This window comes from Cydia pomonella, chromosome 26 (genome assembly GCF_033807575.1).
Source record: "Cydia pomonella isolate Wapato2018A chromosome 26, ilCydPomo1, whole genome shotgun sequence".
NCBI lineage: Eukaryota > Metazoa > Arthropoda > Insecta > Lepidoptera > Tortricidae > Cydia > Cydia pomonella.
Window position 1 is genome coordinate 7,842,044 of NC_084728.1, and position 17,944 is coordinate 7,859,987.

General features: G+C 38.2%; 2 protein-coding genes across 15 annotated transcripts in view; one reads left to right on the forward strand and one right to left on the reverse strand.

Moving 5' to 3' along the window:
- Positions 1-7,125, reverse strand: part of LOC133531992 (phosphatidylinositol 4-phosphate 5-kinase type-1 alpha) — a 126,068-nt gene extending 118,943 nt beyond the window's left edge. For 4 of the 12 annotated variants that reach the window (XM_061870459.1, XM_061870460.1, XM_061870457.1 and 1 more), the window contains exons 1-2: positions 6,831-7,121; positions 6,658-6,701 (exon numbers count right to left, since the gene is read on the reverse strand). In XM_061870459.1, coding sequence (XP_061726443.1) covers positions 6,658-6,701; positions 6,831-6,924 — 138 coding nt within the window. In that variant the 5' untranslated portion in view covers positions 6,925-7,121. Of the gene's footprint in view, positions 1-6,657; positions 6,702-6,830 lie in introns of all 12 variants that reach the window. The other 8 variants (XM_061870454.1, XM_061870452.1, XM_061870451.1 and 5 more) reach the window with 6 other exon arrangements.
- Positions 7,126-7,247: 122 nt separating this feature from the next.
- Positions 7,248-17,944, forward strand: part of LOC133531994 (PC4 and SFRS1-interacting protein) — a 37,036-nt gene continuing 26,339 nt past the window's right edge. Inside the window, exons 1-8 of one of the 3 annotated variants that reach the window (XM_061870463.1) lie at positions 7,248-7,318; positions 7,440-7,595; positions 9,250-9,305; positions 9,836-9,995; positions 11,061-11,162; positions 14,098-14,163; positions 15,465-15,628; positions 17,590-17,740. In XM_061870463.1, coding sequence (XP_061726447.1) covers positions 7,509-7,595; positions 9,250-9,305; positions 9,836-9,995; positions 11,061-11,162; positions 14,098-14,163; positions 15,465-15,628; positions 17,590-17,740 — 786 coding nt within the window. In that variant the 5' untranslated portion in view covers positions 7,248-7,318; positions 7,440-7,508. The remainder of the gene's footprint in view (positions 7,319-7,439; positions 7,596-9,249; positions 9,306-9,835; positions 9,996-11,060; positions 11,163-14,097; positions 14,164-15,464; positions 15,629-17,589; positions 17,741-17,944) is intronic. The other 2 variants (XM_061870464.1, XM_061870466.1) reach the window with 2 other exon arrangements.

Below are 17,944 nucleotides of genomic sequence, written 5' to 3' on the forward strand. Positions count from 1 at the left end.
ACATTCAAATCTGTGCACAATGACATCATTAAACCACGCCACTTATGCTTTTATGGACAAAGCAAGATCAGAGGCTGCACTCCATATATATCGGGAAAGCTTTCACATATTTACTGGAGATCTTTATTTACTTTAGACAGGAAAGTCTTAGTCAGCATGAGAACTTAATTGCTAAGGTTAGTGAGGTTAGAAAAGAGGTTATGTAAACTTGCAGTGATTTCTTTAAACTACGTCCAAAAGGGAGGTATGGGCATTGTGAATGTCATCTTGCTTTGTGTGGTAGGGCACAGCACAGCGGATGTCATTCCAGATCTAGAGCAGAGCCCAACTGGGGAAGTACCTCCTTACAGAAAACCGCAGCCAAATAACACTAGACCCTACTCATAGTGTTGTGTGCTCAGTTGAGAGCTCAACAAGGGTGCGGAGTGTTAGGGTCGGCAACGCGCATGTAGCTCCTCCGGAATTGCAGGCGTACACAGGCTGCGGAGACTGCTTACCATCAGAGCACACCGGCTGCGTGTGCAATGTTTGAGCCGCGCAAGCACACGTCACGCAAGCGGTGTGCCGTCTTTCATAAGGATCTGTATAGTACAACGAGCACGTGCAGGTCTACGCACACGCACCCGGTGTGCACAGGCCTTAAAGGACGATATAGGCCTGACAGTTATTCGCAAAAGCTGACAATCGCGAATAACTCGCAAAGACGTAAAAATAGTTTCGAAAAAGAGGTTCGCAGTCGTCTGGGAAGTTTAAAAAAGGTTATAACTTTGAAAACCCTGTATTATGTTATAACATTCTCATACAAAACAATCGTATACAAATCGACATAGTTCGACAGTACAATCAATAAGAGTTGTGTTGTGAATACGTACTAGACTAAGACTACTGTAAGAGGCAGATACATAGTTAAATACATAAAAGTCGTTCATTTCTCCATATGCAAAAATAATAGGCTACTTTCAAAAATCTTAGCATTAAGCCCGTTTATATGAGAGCAAATGGCGCGGTGTTTCTGTCAAGGCGTCTTTTCTTCAGTGGACCCTCTGCACACTAATATGCGCAAACGCAGTGACTCACAAGTTCAATGACATTGAAATTAGGGCAGACAGTGTCTGCCTAAGGGACTCAATGAGTGTGGGATACAATATGCCTAAGGAAGTTTAAACTGAAATAGATGTCATTTAAAGGAAAAATGACAAATCCCTCCGGTGGCCGAGGCCGGAATCGAACGGGCATCTTCAGGTTACGCGGCTAACGTTCTGACCATTAGACTGAGTTTATTCTCCCTTGAGAAAAATACTCGCTCATCACTGGTACTAGAACAGCTGCCTAACTACAGATTTGCACGTTACGGAAAGTATCCAAAAAGTTGGAAAAATTCTCGGGAAATTCCACAGGAATTTTTGGAATGAGAAAATTTCTATCCCTGTACAAAAATATGAAAATTGCCGAAATTTTTCACAGCATATGTAGCCAGAACGCAACAATCTACAAGATTTTCGCAAACAAACTGCATAATATTCCAATTAGTTAAGTTTCGGTGATACATTTTAAGATGAGTCACATTTTTCGAAAGTCCAATTTAATTTGAACCTTAAATCAGAAGGCTATGATTGTAATTCTATTGACACGCATGTGGACAATAATTCGTAATTATGTCTGAAAAAGGGAAGACTGGCGTAAATATACAACAGGATGGGGCAGAACTAGAACTACCTATCCATAATCGTGTAAGTCTTGGCGTCTCTGTCACTGCCGACGTCGTGTCACAATGATCTAACAGATGGCGTTAGGAAGCTAGAACGCAATTTGGTAGAAACCTACATCGCGCTTACGGAGTTTTTAAATGTCAGTTACCATAAGTACAACTTCTGACCAACTTTCTATTACTTCTCTCTACTTCCTACAGTCTAATTTATAACTTAAAAGAGAAACACAGCATGGTAATTTTTATGATTGAAAAATGGTCAAAGGGTTAACTCACAGCATTAAAAGCAAAAGCAACTAAACGAATTAATTTCTGATTTAAGTCACAATGCTGCAAATTAAAAATTCAGTAAGTCTCATTACCATAACCTGATACCTGCCTTTTATAGACTTCACTCAGTGAGCTAAATTAATTAAATAGTCTGTTTAAAGCAGCTTGAAGATAGTAGGTATTTGACTGTCTAAAGTAAATTAAGCCACATCTAATGGGGCCTTCATCACTACACCTTATAAAACAAAGTACTCCGCCGATATGTCTGTGGGTATGTACGTTCGCGATAAACTCGAAAACTACTGAACGGATTTTCATGCGACTTTCACCTATCAACAGAGAGATTGTTAAGGAAGGTTTAGGTGTATAATTTGTTAAGGCTATGTGTAACCCGTGCGAGGGCGGATCGCTAGTTTATTATATTTATATTAGATACTTGATTAACTTGGCAAGTTTAGTAATTGATTGTAGAAGAGATGGAAAGTTTACGACAAGTTACCTCCGAGTTTGTACTTGTAGGCTGAAGTAGATGGCACGTCAAACTAGCCGTACTAGGCCATCTACCAATATGGGCTGTCAAATTCGAATTATACCAAACATATCTTTGAGAATAAATAAATCTATTTTAATACTTTATATTACCATAAAGCTTAATGCACACACACGGCTGGAGCGGACGTGCGCAAGCGTAAGCATGACCAAGCGGGTCCGCGGCGGCGAGTCCTACGTCCTACGTAGTCTGTCTTATATTTAGATCCATTTTAGGGCGCGGAACCGATCGTGCGCGGGCCTTAGCGGCGTGAACGGGCTTGCGCCTTACCTTATATTTTATTTTATTACAACTACTACGAGACTACGTAGGACCCGCCGCGGACCCGCTTGGTCACGCTCACGCACGCCCAGGCCCGCGCACGCCCGCTCTCGCCGAATGTGTGTATTAAGCTTAATATGCTAAGTATGTGATAAATATTTTTATCTCATCTCATTCCATCCAATCACTGCATCTCTTTCAGCAGCTTGCATGTAGTGAATGGACCATGGCTGTTAACGGATTTGCTGATGTCATCACATTCAATGTAGGATTTGAGAATTGTGTAAAGATAAGCCATCTCTAAACTATTGTATGAAGTTTCCCACTATTGTGCTAATAAATAGTTGGTAGGTACTATTGCATTTTCAATCCTCATGTTGACTAGATTTTATCAAGGTACCTATCTCAAACAAAGAACCATACAAGATAAATAAAGTCTAAGAAAAAACGCGCCTCGAAAATTCAAGAAAAAATTATGCTCAAATAGATGGTGACCTTTGGCCTTTGGATATTTAAATAAATTACTTTGACAATACATCTCTATACTCAATTCTCTGTGATCACAAGGTTTTTGGAATAGGTGTAAAAAGCATATATATATATACCTATTAACCCTATTAAATTCAAATTTCCTAGACAACGGTGAACCATTTTCTCAAGCATACTGTCCAAAAATGATTGATACTTCTGAACTACAATTCCCACCGAACGAGTGGGAGGGCATTTCACGTTTGTACGGCCGCAAGCCGATGGGCCGGCTCCTCGCGGACGCGGACGGCTACAGACGGACTCCATCGCTTCTGACATACGTAATGTATAGGCACAATACATTGAAAATGCGCTCCGGCACGGCCCGACTCCAGCCGGTCGGTGGGAATCGTACATGAGGGTTAGAGAGAAACCGTGATCAATCCTAGTTTTTATGAAGAATGAATGTCTTAAAAGTACTTTTAAAATCAAAAGAAAAGACAGAAATGATAATCTGCAGTAAGTCGGCTGGCCCTGTATGCTAAAATAGAACACAGTTGATAGTTTATTTGTTAATGAGAGAAGTTAAATTAGTATTTTATACAATCATGGTATAATAGAGAGCTTTTCAGTCGAGTACAGTGTTTAAACAACGAAGCTTGCTGAGTTGCCTAAGTAAGGTACGAGATTTAAAAGCTTGATTGTATCACTATTGTATAAAATACTTTTTCTACAAGTAATATAAAATAATACTTTTTTTTACTATAAAACCTAAATAATTAATGAAAATTGTTAAGCATCTCAGATCTCAGGAGACAGAAATGTAGTACAAAAGACATAAACGCGCGTTGAATGAATATGCTCATGTAATAGTTGCCCGTTTATGTCTTTTCAACAGGAGTGTGGCGACAAGTAATTGGTAAAAAAAAAGTTGACTACAGCGTATCGAAATGAATGTTATTGTTAGTTGGGAGCCTCTACATGAAAAGTACGGAGTTAGTTTGGTATACGAAATCTTAATTCAACCATAACACATTGATGAGTAGAAAAACTATTTATAACCCGTTGTGCCTCACTAATCATACAGTAGAAAAATATTTATAAAACATCATTTCTCCTTTTATGTAAAAAGGTATGCAAGCAAAGAGTCATTACCATTAGGTAAAAATAGTCTTATCAACAAATTGTTAGTTACACATTTGTATAGTTTATTATCAAATGCTGATTCTACTGATATTTTAAATGCAGTTTTTCCATGTTGTAGTTCGGTTTTTTTAGCGTTAGAAAAACGTATATAATCTTGACGTCTTATTATTGAAAAACGCTTTTTAAAAATCATTAGCCGGCTCCACACAGAGCGAGCGAGCGAGCACGCACGTGCGAGGCAATTTCCCCATGCACAAAACGGCCAGTGTAGACGTGCCTCGGCCGAGGCAGCGCGCGCGTAATCCTCGCCCGAGCGCGCCGCCTCGACCGAGGCACGTCTAAACTGCCCGTTTTGTGCGTGAGGTGAGGAAATTGCCTCGCGCGTATGCTCGCTCTTTGTGGACCCGGCTATTAATTATAATATTATTTATGCCCAACTGGAGTGGCAACCATGGGGGGAGGAATACCCTCAAAGTAGACCCCAGATGCGTTGGGACGACAACAGCAAAAGGACTGCGGGTAAGAAGTGGCTCCAGGTTGCACAGAACCGTGACGAGTGGCAAAAAATGAAGGAGGCCTACACCCGAAGGTTTAGAGAAGGGCTAAAGAGAGAGAGAGAGAGATCCCAACTAGTTTTGTAATGTGAAAATACTGATCAAGTATATCAATTGAATTGATCATACTTGAGTAATCAATGCAATTAAAAAAAACCATTTATTTTATAATCACTAAAACAATGAATGTGATTTAAGTTAATTATGCTACTATCAAGTTTATGTTAAATAAATCTTGAATGTTTTAAGTGTTAGATTTGCGTACAATATAAGATATAAGCTTTATCTACTATGGTTGACAACATGAATTTTTGTATACCATGCAATGTTTTTATTGAATTCCGTTAAATTCAGGATATGGTTACGTACATTTAAGGAAACTTAATGGCATAGTAGCGTGACGAGTGGCATAAAATGAAGGAGGCCTACACCCAAAGGGTAGAGAAGGGCTAAAGAAGAAGAAGAAGAGAATGGCATAGTTAATTTTTATAACTTTTTTTAAAGAAAGTTAATTAAGTGCTGCCTATAGCGTTGTTGTAATATAGGCATTATTATTTAACTCAACCAAACAATTGAAAACTATGACATACCAATGACATTTCGGACATTGATTATTTTAGATAGTATGTATGTTAAGTTAAGCAGCAAATGTTTAAACTTGTACTAAACAGTAATCCATATGTAAACTGGCCCTAAGGCAAGTGTAGGTACACATTCGTAGGGACCTTAACAAATAAAAATAAAGTATTATTTATCTCCGAAATTGAATTAATTAGAATACCACTGTCTTTGAGAAAGTAACTTCATTTTAGCTCTGAAATTAATGGAAATCCAGAAAAAACATGGTGTAGAAACTTAGGCTTTATGAAAAACCTATATCAATACCTAAACAGTGTTTCATTTGTGTTTTATTCTAAAAACAAAAGTGTAACACGAATACATAATGGAAGATTTCAAAGGCATTTAGAAAATTCTAGTCTAGAGCCCATTTCAGGTATCTGTTTATGATTACATTGTACATGACTTGACAACTAAATAATATCTTATTACTATATAAACAGCAAAGAATTATATCAAAATGATAAAACTGTTTGTGTTGTTGTGAGTTGTATGTGGGTAGGACAGTCATGGGTTCAAGAGCAAAAAAAATCATTAGCAAAAACATACAAAAAGATGGCCTTAAAATGTGGTCAGGATCCTAACCATGCACAGACAAGAGGTTAATGATCTAAAAGTACTATGTTGATTTTTTTTTTTCTCTATAATTTGCAGCTACAAAACAATGAAGTAATGAGTAATTTGTTATGTTTGGATAACTTCTGATATTAGATCCAACCATGTGTCACTCTTCTGAGAATTACTGCATATATTGGTTCAGTACGTAAACTATGACACTTAACAAATTTTATATTTTTAACATAAAACACAGTTTCAGAATATGTATAAAGTGTGATGGTAATTTAATGTTGTCTGTATTTGGTAAAAGGATCTATTTTTATTTTATTGTTATCTTTGTTGTGATAGTATTAAGAATATTATAATAAACAATTCGGCATTGAACTCATATTTAATAGACGATTAATAAAAATCGCCCTAATTATGTAAATTACTAGCTACACCGCCTCACTTTCTCTCAACATCTCTCTCACTCATTTATGAATGAAAATAAACGTAACGATCCAAATATATGCAATACTCACGTCGTAGGGCACCATTTTTTCAGCCAACGACACCCTGTCTCGATCTGAAAAGCAAAATACAATACGAAATAAGGACACTGGATTCTTCCCTAGATACACTAAACTGCACTGCACTTCACGAGAGCGATCGATCAGGATTAAGCAGAGTATTATTAGATTTAGAAATTATGTACCATCATCTTCCGACCCCGACGGCTGGGCTACAATTTCCGACTTTTTTATCCCGGATTCCATCACTTCTATATGATCCGTGTCGCCCGAAGCCATTTTTGTTCCACTGTTACACCCCCTATTTTGAAGTCACTATAGTTAATCTTTGCACAATATAATTTATCATGGCTCACATCACACTTGCATTACTAACACAACGATTCACAGTAATTTAATTAGAAGAAATCAATTAGTTTACGCGAAAAAGCTCGCCCAGTTACATCCGTCTGACACGACCGTTCATATTTAACTGGGTTGCCGTACTGAAAAAATGACCATAGACTATAGAGTAGAGCTCTTGGCATAGTGTTGCAATCGATATTTACCAAAAAAAGGACGGTTTTTTGTTTACGAATAATTATATTTTTTTACATTGGCAACTCAGATATCGGCGTACGCCATGTTTGTTTCTTTTCCGTCATTCCTTTGCCGCGGAGAGATTTTTTTTAAGGTTATTTCTTATTCTTATCTTGGCGTCTGTTTTGATTCTCAAAGAAATTCATCTTGTTTTTACGAATACGCGGTCTCTGGTCAAGTATTATAGACTCACATTGATTAATACGTGATTGCAGATAGCGTCGTGCGGCTGTAGCTAATATTATAATCGGCGAATATATTTACCGATTGACGGCGTTGTTTTTATGAAAATGGGCAAGAAAGTTAAAGAATACAAGTCTGGCGACTTTATATTCGCCAAAGTCAAAGGATACCCAGCATGGCCGGCTCGAGTAAGTCTTAAAATTTGATTTACACTTAAATTATTGGCTTAAAAACAAAAGACTTGAAATGGAGTCCTAGATGAGATTTAGGCGGGAAGACATGTTAATGTTCGTCCCCATGCTTGGATACAGAGTAATTATGTAAATAATTATACTATATAGCAGCCTTGCCACCTTTTGAAGCCTGCTTGACAGTGAAAAGTAGCTTTTAAATTACATAATTTGACAATAGAAGTTAGGCATTCTGTTACAATTTTCCTAAATTGTGTGCTTCTATATACAAAACTAGACACATGGAATTACCATAAATCTCTTATTATAAGTAGGATTTTAATCCCAGTGCAATGCAACTGACACAAAGGGCTAAAGTTAGACCAAGATAATGCTGCAGCGATTTTGATAGCCTGTACTGTGAGACTGTTAGTATAAACGTCATATGACATGACACATAGGTAACACTTGCACAGTAGCTATCAAAATTGCTGCAGACTTATCTTGGTCTAACTGTTAGAAATTTATTTTCTAAAGAGATTTCTGTCACTAATGAGCACACAGGCACAACACCAGGAAAATACTACTTTTAAAATGAAAACATGTTCATTATTACCTCACTATTATCTTCAACGGGACAATAAAAAAATATCACACCCAAACAATGACAGAGGAACACCAACAAATGGAATTTAAAATATTAGACATTAGGTTTTATAAAACTAATTGCCATTATCTAAAATGAGTCTTTCTCTCTGTATTGTCTTAGTACTAGCAGTGGGGGGAACCTGCAGTATTTGGGCGTTCTTGGCATTCAGGCTCTGTTCGTCTCAGCATTGCGTCATTTTGTTGAATTATATGTATATCTTCACTACCCGTTCAATGTTGTAAGTTCATAGTTTCGTGCTACCCAAAGGTTGTCTGGAAGAGATCTCTTCTTAGCGATAAGTCCGCCTGTTGTTACCTAACTTTTAAGTGTTTTTTCATTTCCTGTCTATTTTTAACTGTATGGTGCACAATAAAGAATATTTACTTACTTAATTACTTACATTGCTATGAGCAATTATTAGGGTTGACAGAACTTCTCGTTCCTTTGCTTGCCCTACCACAGATAAAATAATCACTTGAATTTTGATAACCCTAAATAGCCGAACGGGATAGTGCCATACATTAGAAAGGGATAACATGATTTGTCCCTGAATCGCTGACAAACTTCGGTTTTTGTAGGAAGTTGCCTTTCTGTATGGTAGTAATATTATTTATTCTGTGGTACTAGTTCTTACATCCTAAGATATTTATTCAGAGCCTAGTTCTTTACTTTCCTAAATTTTATTTGTACAATATTATATTACTGGTGGTTTCTTCCTATGACTGTACAAGAACATCTCATTTTTTTACTAGTTAACCCTTTGAATGCTTTATGTCATAAACACAAACATCACTCAAACACCAAGATCCCGGGTGCAAGGGAGTGTGCAGGTTACTTTGACAGCGAAAGTGTGCAGGTTACTTTGACAGCGTCCGCCATAACACCTATAGATATACTTGGCACTGTGGGCACAACTAGTAACAACGACTTTAGGTGTTCTTGGCGTTCATAAGTTTAAAAATAAATAATTACTGTTTATTATCTGATTGATGTTTCATTTCTAACTGTTGTTTCTATTTGTAGGTACAAAAACAGAATGGCAAGAAGTATTTCGTATACTTCTATGGTACTGGGGAGACGTGAGTATAAATTATTAATTAATTACAATAATTACCTACTGTACTGCAAGAACCTTTCCAGTTTTAGAATTCCCTACCTAAAAGAAACTTGTATCTGTCCTGAAACTACTTGAACAATTAAGTAAAAATTTGGTACACATATGTAAACTTGTGACTTATAGATATAAATAAATGAATAAAAACATAGGGGCGACTTTTGGGGGGTAAATAAAAATATTAAAAAAAGGATTGCAAACAATATCATGTTATAAATATCAAGGATTATTGTGAGAATCTCAAATATAGTATATTTTTTAATAATTTTAAGATAAATAGTTAAGAAGTTTTTTGAATAAATGTTTATTTGTATTTTATTTTATGAGCCTTGTAGCTGGAAATAAATGGTTATTTTTTAATGAAATACTTATTTAATATTCGATTTGGATTTGTGTCTTATTAACATAATTAGTGCCAAGCTCCCAAAATCCTATACAAAATGAACCCACCTGTGTTAATGTGTAATTATATTTTATATCATCCTCTCATTCCAGCGCCAACCTGCCTCCTAACATGATATTCGACTACGCTGAAAACAAGGACAAGTTCCTGAACAAGTCGGTGAAGCGCAAGGACTTCAATGATGGTGTGAAGCAGATTGAACATGACTTTGCTAACAATGTTCCGTTGGAGCAGGTCATTGGAGCGTTGGCGGTAAGAATAAGGAATTCTAAATTATTTGTAGAGTCAGACCAACATAAGTTGGCAGCAGACAGTGAAATTATGACGTTTACTCAACACTTAAGAGGGAAGTATACGACGTGATCATCAATACAAAAAGAGAAAACGTTTTTCCATTTCTAAATATTTTCCATTCTCCATGATTTTTAAGTATGTTACTGACACAATGAAACACTAGGTTTATAGGTTTTCCTTTTATTCGACGAGCGACGAGATGGCCGTCTGGCCTGGTGGTGTGCTGCGTAAACAAATAAAATCACAGGAAGAAACCGGTTTTTATTGTTTCAAAACCGGTTAATCTGACAAGAATTATGGCATTCTCCTAAAAACCGGTTTATAAATAACAGTTTTACGAACGAAACCGAAATTAAAAGGTTTTGCGCCAAGTACACGATAAAGGTTTGGAAATTTAACCGGTTTCCGTGCCTTGCTTATTGTCCCCTGGCTGATGGGATAGAATAACAACAATAAATAAATAGTTGATCCACCTGTCTGCATTCCATTAATGTTGAGTATTTTCAACCTTACCATTTTTCATAGATTTTGAATGTTGGTAATTGAATGGAAAAATCGAAAAATGTATGAACATTTTGAACAATTTTTATCTCCTATTAGGATCGAAGGAGGTTGAAATTCTAAGCAGAAATAACATATATCTCAAATTTGAAAAATTGTAGCAAAGAAGTAGGGACGTAACGGAGGTGGTTTTATCGGAACCGAAGCCGAAACCGGAGTTTTTAAGTTTAGTTTAACGGAACTGAAACCAGAGGTGAAGGTGGAGGCAAACGAGAACCTAATCTACCTATGTTAAAGACTGGTCGCACCGCGGCCGCTGGGCTTCGAGCTCCGGTATAACCTCTGCTTGAAATCAATCGGAATCCAAGCCGGAGGTGTGGAAAATCAACCGAAAGTTTCAGTATAACGGGACAGAAGCCGAAGCAGTGTAACATACCTACATAGAACTCAAAACGTCCCATTCATATAACAATTAAAATGTGTAACCCCACAGAAAACCGTTTGACCAGTAATGTGTTACAGGAGGCGGAACCAGCGCCCGCCGACGACTCCATGAACGAGACGGCCGACGACACCGCAGACTCCGCTGTTGACACCACGGCCGCCGACGAAACCATGGATGAGGTAACATTTACTTTATTTATACCTTGTATAACTTTCTCAGACATTTATAGGGCGCCAAATACTCAAATACGACGACGATTTTTTTTATTTTTAGTTTAAATACTAACTAAACAGATACCGTACAATATAATGAAAAACATACAATTGCATATTATAGTTTTAAAACTAGCACGAGATCCATAACAAGTGTATACAGAATGCTTTACAAGTAAGCGCAAATTTTACAATAGTTATTTGTGCAACAAGAGATGAAAGTTGGTTTTTCTTGTGAGTGTTGATTTTGAGTCCTGAGTAAGCGAAAGATTATAATCTTGAGCGTAACGAGAAACTCAAAAACACGAGATGTAAAATAACTTTGCTCTCGTGTGATACATACAACATTTCACCTCAGTAGTGAGAACATATTAAAGGCTGAAAAAATTCCACATCAAGTAAAGTTAACCACATTTATTTACATTCATGAATGAAAGGCATCATCATTATGACGAAAGCTTGTCTCACTCCCCGGAGTGACGAAAGTAGGCTTGTTCGAGCTGCTGAGGTGAAAAATAATTTAACACCATATCATAGCTACTGTTAAAAATATCAGAGAACAAATAACTATCTAAACATTACACTATAACAGGGTAATAAACTTTAAATTATGAAGATTAACCCTCGCAAATGAGACAAACTTAGAGGCAAAGCAGATGTCATCGGTCAGTGAGATAGGAGGAGAAAAGGCCAGCATTTCTTAAGTGGCCCACTGATTACCAGTTCGCCGGACGATATGGGCCTGTCAGTTATTCGCCTTAATCAAGGCGACGCGCGCGTTTTCCTCGCCCGAGCGGGCCCCTCGGCCGTAACACGTTTACACTGGCCGGTTTGTGCGCGAGGAAATTGCCTCGCGCGTATTCTCGCTCTGTGTGGATCCGCCTAATCCTGAATAACTGACAGGTCGATATCTTCCGGCGAACTGGTAATCTGCGGGCCCCCCTTTAAATCTAATATATACCACAATGATCACCTTCTTGTAATTGGATTATAGAATGAAGTATTGTTTTTATATACTCTAAGAGCGAAAAGATACGACCACTTTTATTAACGCCCTCAAGAAAAAAATGTTAGTATTTTTTATTCAAACTTTATTGCACAAAAGAAAAACTTAATGTACAAAAAACGAACTTAATGCCATGAAGCATTCTGTACCATTTTTCACTTCATTCGACATTTAACTATCCAAAGGATACTATGCCTTTAATCACACGTTCCAAGCCAATAGTGTGATGCGCTGAAATCCTTACATTAACCGAGTCCATAGCCAAAGTCAGTGCTTTTGAGACGGGCACTGATTTGTCGAGAGTTCTCACATATGTATTAAATATTCTAAAAAATGCATGTAGCATGAATAGTGTTCTATGTAGTGTTGATTTTGTTTAATTACCATTGATCGGGGTTTTGGTTGCCACTCGGGGGAAAATCGCCTCAATAACTGCTAATTTAATATCGTATATTTTATAAATATGTTATCTACACTAAAAGGTGTTATTTCGTGCAGTTTAATAAGTATCGCGGGCTTAAAGGCGTATCCATATTACTATTTTAACTTAATATACCGCGGTGTGGCATCCAAAACCCCAATCACTGTTAATTACATAGGTAAATATGACTATTTTGACTCGCAAATTATTATGATTATGGTTTTTAAGAAAAGCATGGTAGATATTTATTAATCAGAGTGAATGCATTTAAATGTCTTTGTTCTTTATGTTGCTGTATTAACCAAACTGATCATAGGCATTTGCTGAAGTGAAAGTTATTGGATAGAGATCTCGAAATTATACATACAAATTACATAAAAAAACGACGATCGGTCTGGCTTAGTGGGTAGCGACCCTGTCTATGAAGCCGATGGTCCTGAGTTCGAATCCCGGTAAGGGCATGTATTTGTGTGATGACCACAGATATTTGTTCCTGTCATGGATGTTTTCTATGTATTTACGTATTTGTATATAATAAAGATATCGTTTTCTGGCTTCCTGAGCTTACCGTGGGTCTTAGTCAATTTTTGTAAGAATGTCCCTATAATATTTATTTATAGATTGCATTGAAAAAGTAAGAACCGATACAATATAACATCACAATACGCACAAAACGATAAAGTTACTAAAATTGCCTATTTCCGAACAGCGGGTTATCACGCATGATATGATATCCATTCGACTATAACTCGCGATGTCAGAAAGAGACGTCTACTGTATCGTATCATATCACGTGCGTTACGTGCCGACGATAATTCGTCAGCAATATTTATGGTAAAAACAAACAGTCGACATGGTAGGTACCCATAGTTTTATCGAAGCCATTCATTGCATTCTGGCTTTTTCTACCTTCTTTATGGTTAAAATCAAGTGTCGGAAACCGGTTAAATTTCCAAACCGTTATCATGTACTTGGCGCAAAACCTTTTAAATTAGGTTTCGTTCGTAAAACCGGTTTTAGGAGAACATTTAAATAAAGTTCTTGTCGGATTAACCGGTTTAGAACAATCAATACCGGTTTCTTCCTTTGTCGGTGTCTTTGTTTACGCGGCACAGTCTGGCCGGCCGTCTCGTCGCTCATTGAATAAAGCAGTTTATTTAGACTACAATAAAGTTCTTAACACGTTCGCGTTTTTTTGAAAAGTTCGGAGTAAAACAAAAATAAACTTGTATTTACCGCTATTTTAAAAAAAGGTTCCCACCCTTAATAAAAAATAAAAATAGTTTATTTACCAAAAAGTGTACAAAATTTCCTAACCTATGACTGCCACACTAGGCTATGCCTGTGTTGTGGAGTCGGATTGAAGACAACACTATGTCTAATTTTCAGTAGTTAACTTGTTAAAATAGTTATACAGAATTTTATGAGAGTGTGCTCTTTGTTTTCGCTTGTTTTAGTAGTTGTTTTGTTTTTAGACTGCGAATGACGGACCCGTGGAGGACTCTGACGAAGCGGGGGCGTTGGTCATTGACGAAGGAAAGGTGATGCTTCTTTATAATTATTGCTTTTTGCTTTGAAGTAGGTACCTATGTAATTATGTATGTTTACTCTTCTAGGTAATCTAAAATAATTACAGGTAATTTCTTCGAATTAGTCCAATTTTCGACGGCAAACAGTGTACAGTCACGTCTGAAAATATCGATACGAAAAATGTGCCAAAAATATATGGGCACTACCTTAATATATGGGCAATAAAGTCATGTATACATATTTTTGGCACTTTACGTATCGATATTTTCAGACGTGACCGTACTATAAATATCTTTTCATCACACTTGCTCGTAATCGGTGTTATAGTATGCCAGCTAACTGAGATGTAATGAGCTATATTATGGCAATGGGCGTAATCGATTTTTAGAATTAGAATTATTTTGCTTAAAATTTAGTTTTTTCTTCGCAAGTGTGATGAAAAACCTTGTATGTAACTCCGGAGGTAAGAATATTGCAAACTCGGGCCTTTAATTCACTTAATCATCCTCGTTTCCGATATCTCACTTACCGCCTTTGTTGCACAATGTACTCTATAGTACATCACAACAGAGGCTGGCAAGTAAGGGGTTACCGGATAGTTATGAGGCTGGCAAGTAAGGGGTTACCGGATAGTTATGAGGCTGGCAAGTAAGGGGTTACCGGATAGTTATGAGGCTGGCAAGTAAGGGGTTACCAGATAGTTATGAGGCTGGCAAGTAAGGGGTTACCAGATAGTTATGAGGCTGGCAAGTAAGGGGTTACCGGATAGTTATGAGGCTGGCAAGTAAGGGGTTACCAGATAGTTATGAGGCTGGCAAGTAAGGGGTTACCAGATAGTTATGAGGCTGGCAAGTAAGGGGTTACCAGATAGTTATGAGGCTGGCAAGTAAGGGGTTACCGGATAGTTATGAGGCTGGCAACCCCTTTTCACGCCGAGGCATACCTATAGTACTTTTTGCAAACATGCAATTAAATAATATAAGAATAATAATAAAAAAACATTCACATCCATGTGATACTACATTGCCATTAAGTGTCACAAAGAAATCCGTCTAAATTAATGTATTATGCAAAGTCGGACCAGGCTAACTCTGCACGCCATTTGCATTAACTAAGTGTGGAATAAGAAAAAGAATGACAGTAAACTATATTTTTCAGCATGTCAAAAAAAAGATGCACAAGGCAAAGTCAACGCACACTGCTATAAACACCCGCCTTTTTACTAAATCACCCACATAATTATATAAAAATAAAATAAAATAAATAAAATAAGCCGTACATTAATTTCATACTAAACCTCAACTTCTTACAGCAGAAAGGCCGAAAGTCCTCCGCGAAGCCGGCGGCGACTCCCAAGGCCAAGGAGCCCAAGACGCCGCGAGGCCGCGCCAAGAAGGAGGACAAGGAGGATGAGGAGGAGAAGAAGGACGAGGAGATTGTTAGTAGGAGCGGCAGGAAGATCAAACCTGGGAAGAGGTTAGTAACTAAACCTCAACATTTTACAGTAGAAAGGCCGAAAGTCCTCCGCGAAGTCGGCGGCGACTCCCAAGGCCAAGGAGCCCAAGACGCCGCGAGGCCGCGCCAAGAAGGAGGACAAGGAGGAGAAGAAGGACGAGGTGATTGTTAGTAGGAGCGGCAGGAAGATCAAACCTGGGAAGAGGTTAGTAACTAAACCTCAACATTTTACAGTAGAAAGGCCGAAAGTCCTCCGCGAACCCGGCGGCGACGCCCAAGGCCAAGGAGTCAAAACGCTTCGTGGCCGCCCAAGAAGAAGGACAAGCTGGATGAGGAGATTCTTAGTAGGATCGGCAGGAAGATCAAACCTGGAAAGTGGTTAGTAACTAAACCTCAATATTTTATAGCAGAGAGGCCGAAAGTCCTCCGCGAAGCCGGCGGCGACGCCGAAGGCCAAGGAGTCCAAGACGCCGCACGGCTGCCCTAAGAAGGAGGACAAGGAGGATGAGGAGATTGTTAGAAGGAGCGGCAGAAAGATCAAACCTGGGAAGAGGTTAGTAACTAAACCTCGATATTTTATAGTAGAAACGGGCGAAAGTCCTCCGCGACCCGTCCGTCTTTAATTATCATAGAAAAAGACGGGTAGTCGGGTAATCTATCTCACCGCGAGATACTCTCGCGCCAATCATATGTTTGGCCTACTGGAGCGAATCCCAAAGCCAAGGAGCTCAAGACGCCCCGCGGGTGCCCCAAGAAGGAGGACAGGGAGGCTAAGGAGGATGAGGAGGAAAAGAAGATTGTTGGTAGAAGCGGCAGGAAGATTAAGCCTGGGAAGAAGTTAGTTTTTACAAAACTGGCTACATTGAGGTCAAATCAAAGTAACATTTTGTTATGAGAATTATGTCATTTTGCTATCATTTGCTCGTGCTTCTCGCTCGCGCCAGTACATGTACGGACAAGTAGGTACGTAGGTAATAGGGGAGTCCAAACGCAACTGATAACAAAATGACATCATTTTGATATCTGAATGTAAGTTGGAATTAGCTTATTATTTTGCACGCTTAGACTTACAATGGTACAAAACTAACGCAGGGAAATTAATTCAAAAGGCTTAACATTACTCCTTGGATTAGATACCCATTGTTTAATAAAGTTCTTAAATAATGGCACATAAAATCCATACATTAAAAACGTCACTTGCCGAAATGTTGTTTTAGAGAAGGAATAATATTTGCGATTGTGACATACATTTGTTTTTTTTTTTCCTAAAGAACAAAATACACGTACACAACGTAATCTCCGGGGCCCAATACCCTTTTCTAAAAAAAAATTCAAGAGAAAATCCCGAGAATACCAACGGAATAGTAAGACACGTAAGTTAGTGGAGAATATGCCGCGAATGTTGATATAGTCGTTAGTTTTCAAGCAGGTCCACGGCTAACTCTTTGTCTATTGTAAGTAAAACCGCACGTGCTACTACCTGCCAAAAATAATTGTAATTAGCACCTGAGCGCGGGCTAGTCCAACGCTCAAAGAACCAGTGTAAGTGCGCTCTCCGATAACGCGCCTTTGATACGCATTTCAAGGACACATTTATACTGGTTCAGTAGCATGCGGCACTCAGTAACCGTAACCCACACAGCCTCTCAACATATTTTTCCATTAGTTCATTTTGAATCTTATTGCAATGTTTATAAGAGTTGTAATTCAGTAACCGGTTAAAGTGATCGTTTTTTTATGCAGGTAAGTAACACGTGCGGTTTTACTTACAATAGACAATGAGTTACCCGTAAGGGTAGCTTGAAAACTAACGACTATAACTGAATTATTTATCGTCCTATGTATATCGGCTACACGTTTTTGTATTACTCCACGCGTTCTGTTATAACTTTTTCTATAGAGGAGACAGTGGCGAGATCTCAGGTTAATAATACATATTAACAAATCTTAGTATATTATACCTTTCTCGTTTTTTTTTCTAGATACATAGACGAACAGACAGATGAGAACGCGGCCCTGCCGTCGCCGGCGCCGAAGAAACGCCGCGGGGCGTCGCCTAGCGCGGAAAAGGATAAGGAGGTCAAGGAAAAACCACAGGACAGGAATATTAAGGCGTACAACACCGTACAACAGGTACAAAACATAAAATTAATACAATCAGGCGTTTATATAATACTTTGCGGAAATCCATATTATTAAGAATGCCGGGAGTGGGCAATTCGTGGATGAGTTTCGATCGTCCGACAATGAAGACGAATCCACGAATCGCTGTTCCTGCCGAGGCATATATAGTGCTTTTCTCCAAACATGCGAGGAAATAAGGTAAAATAATCATAA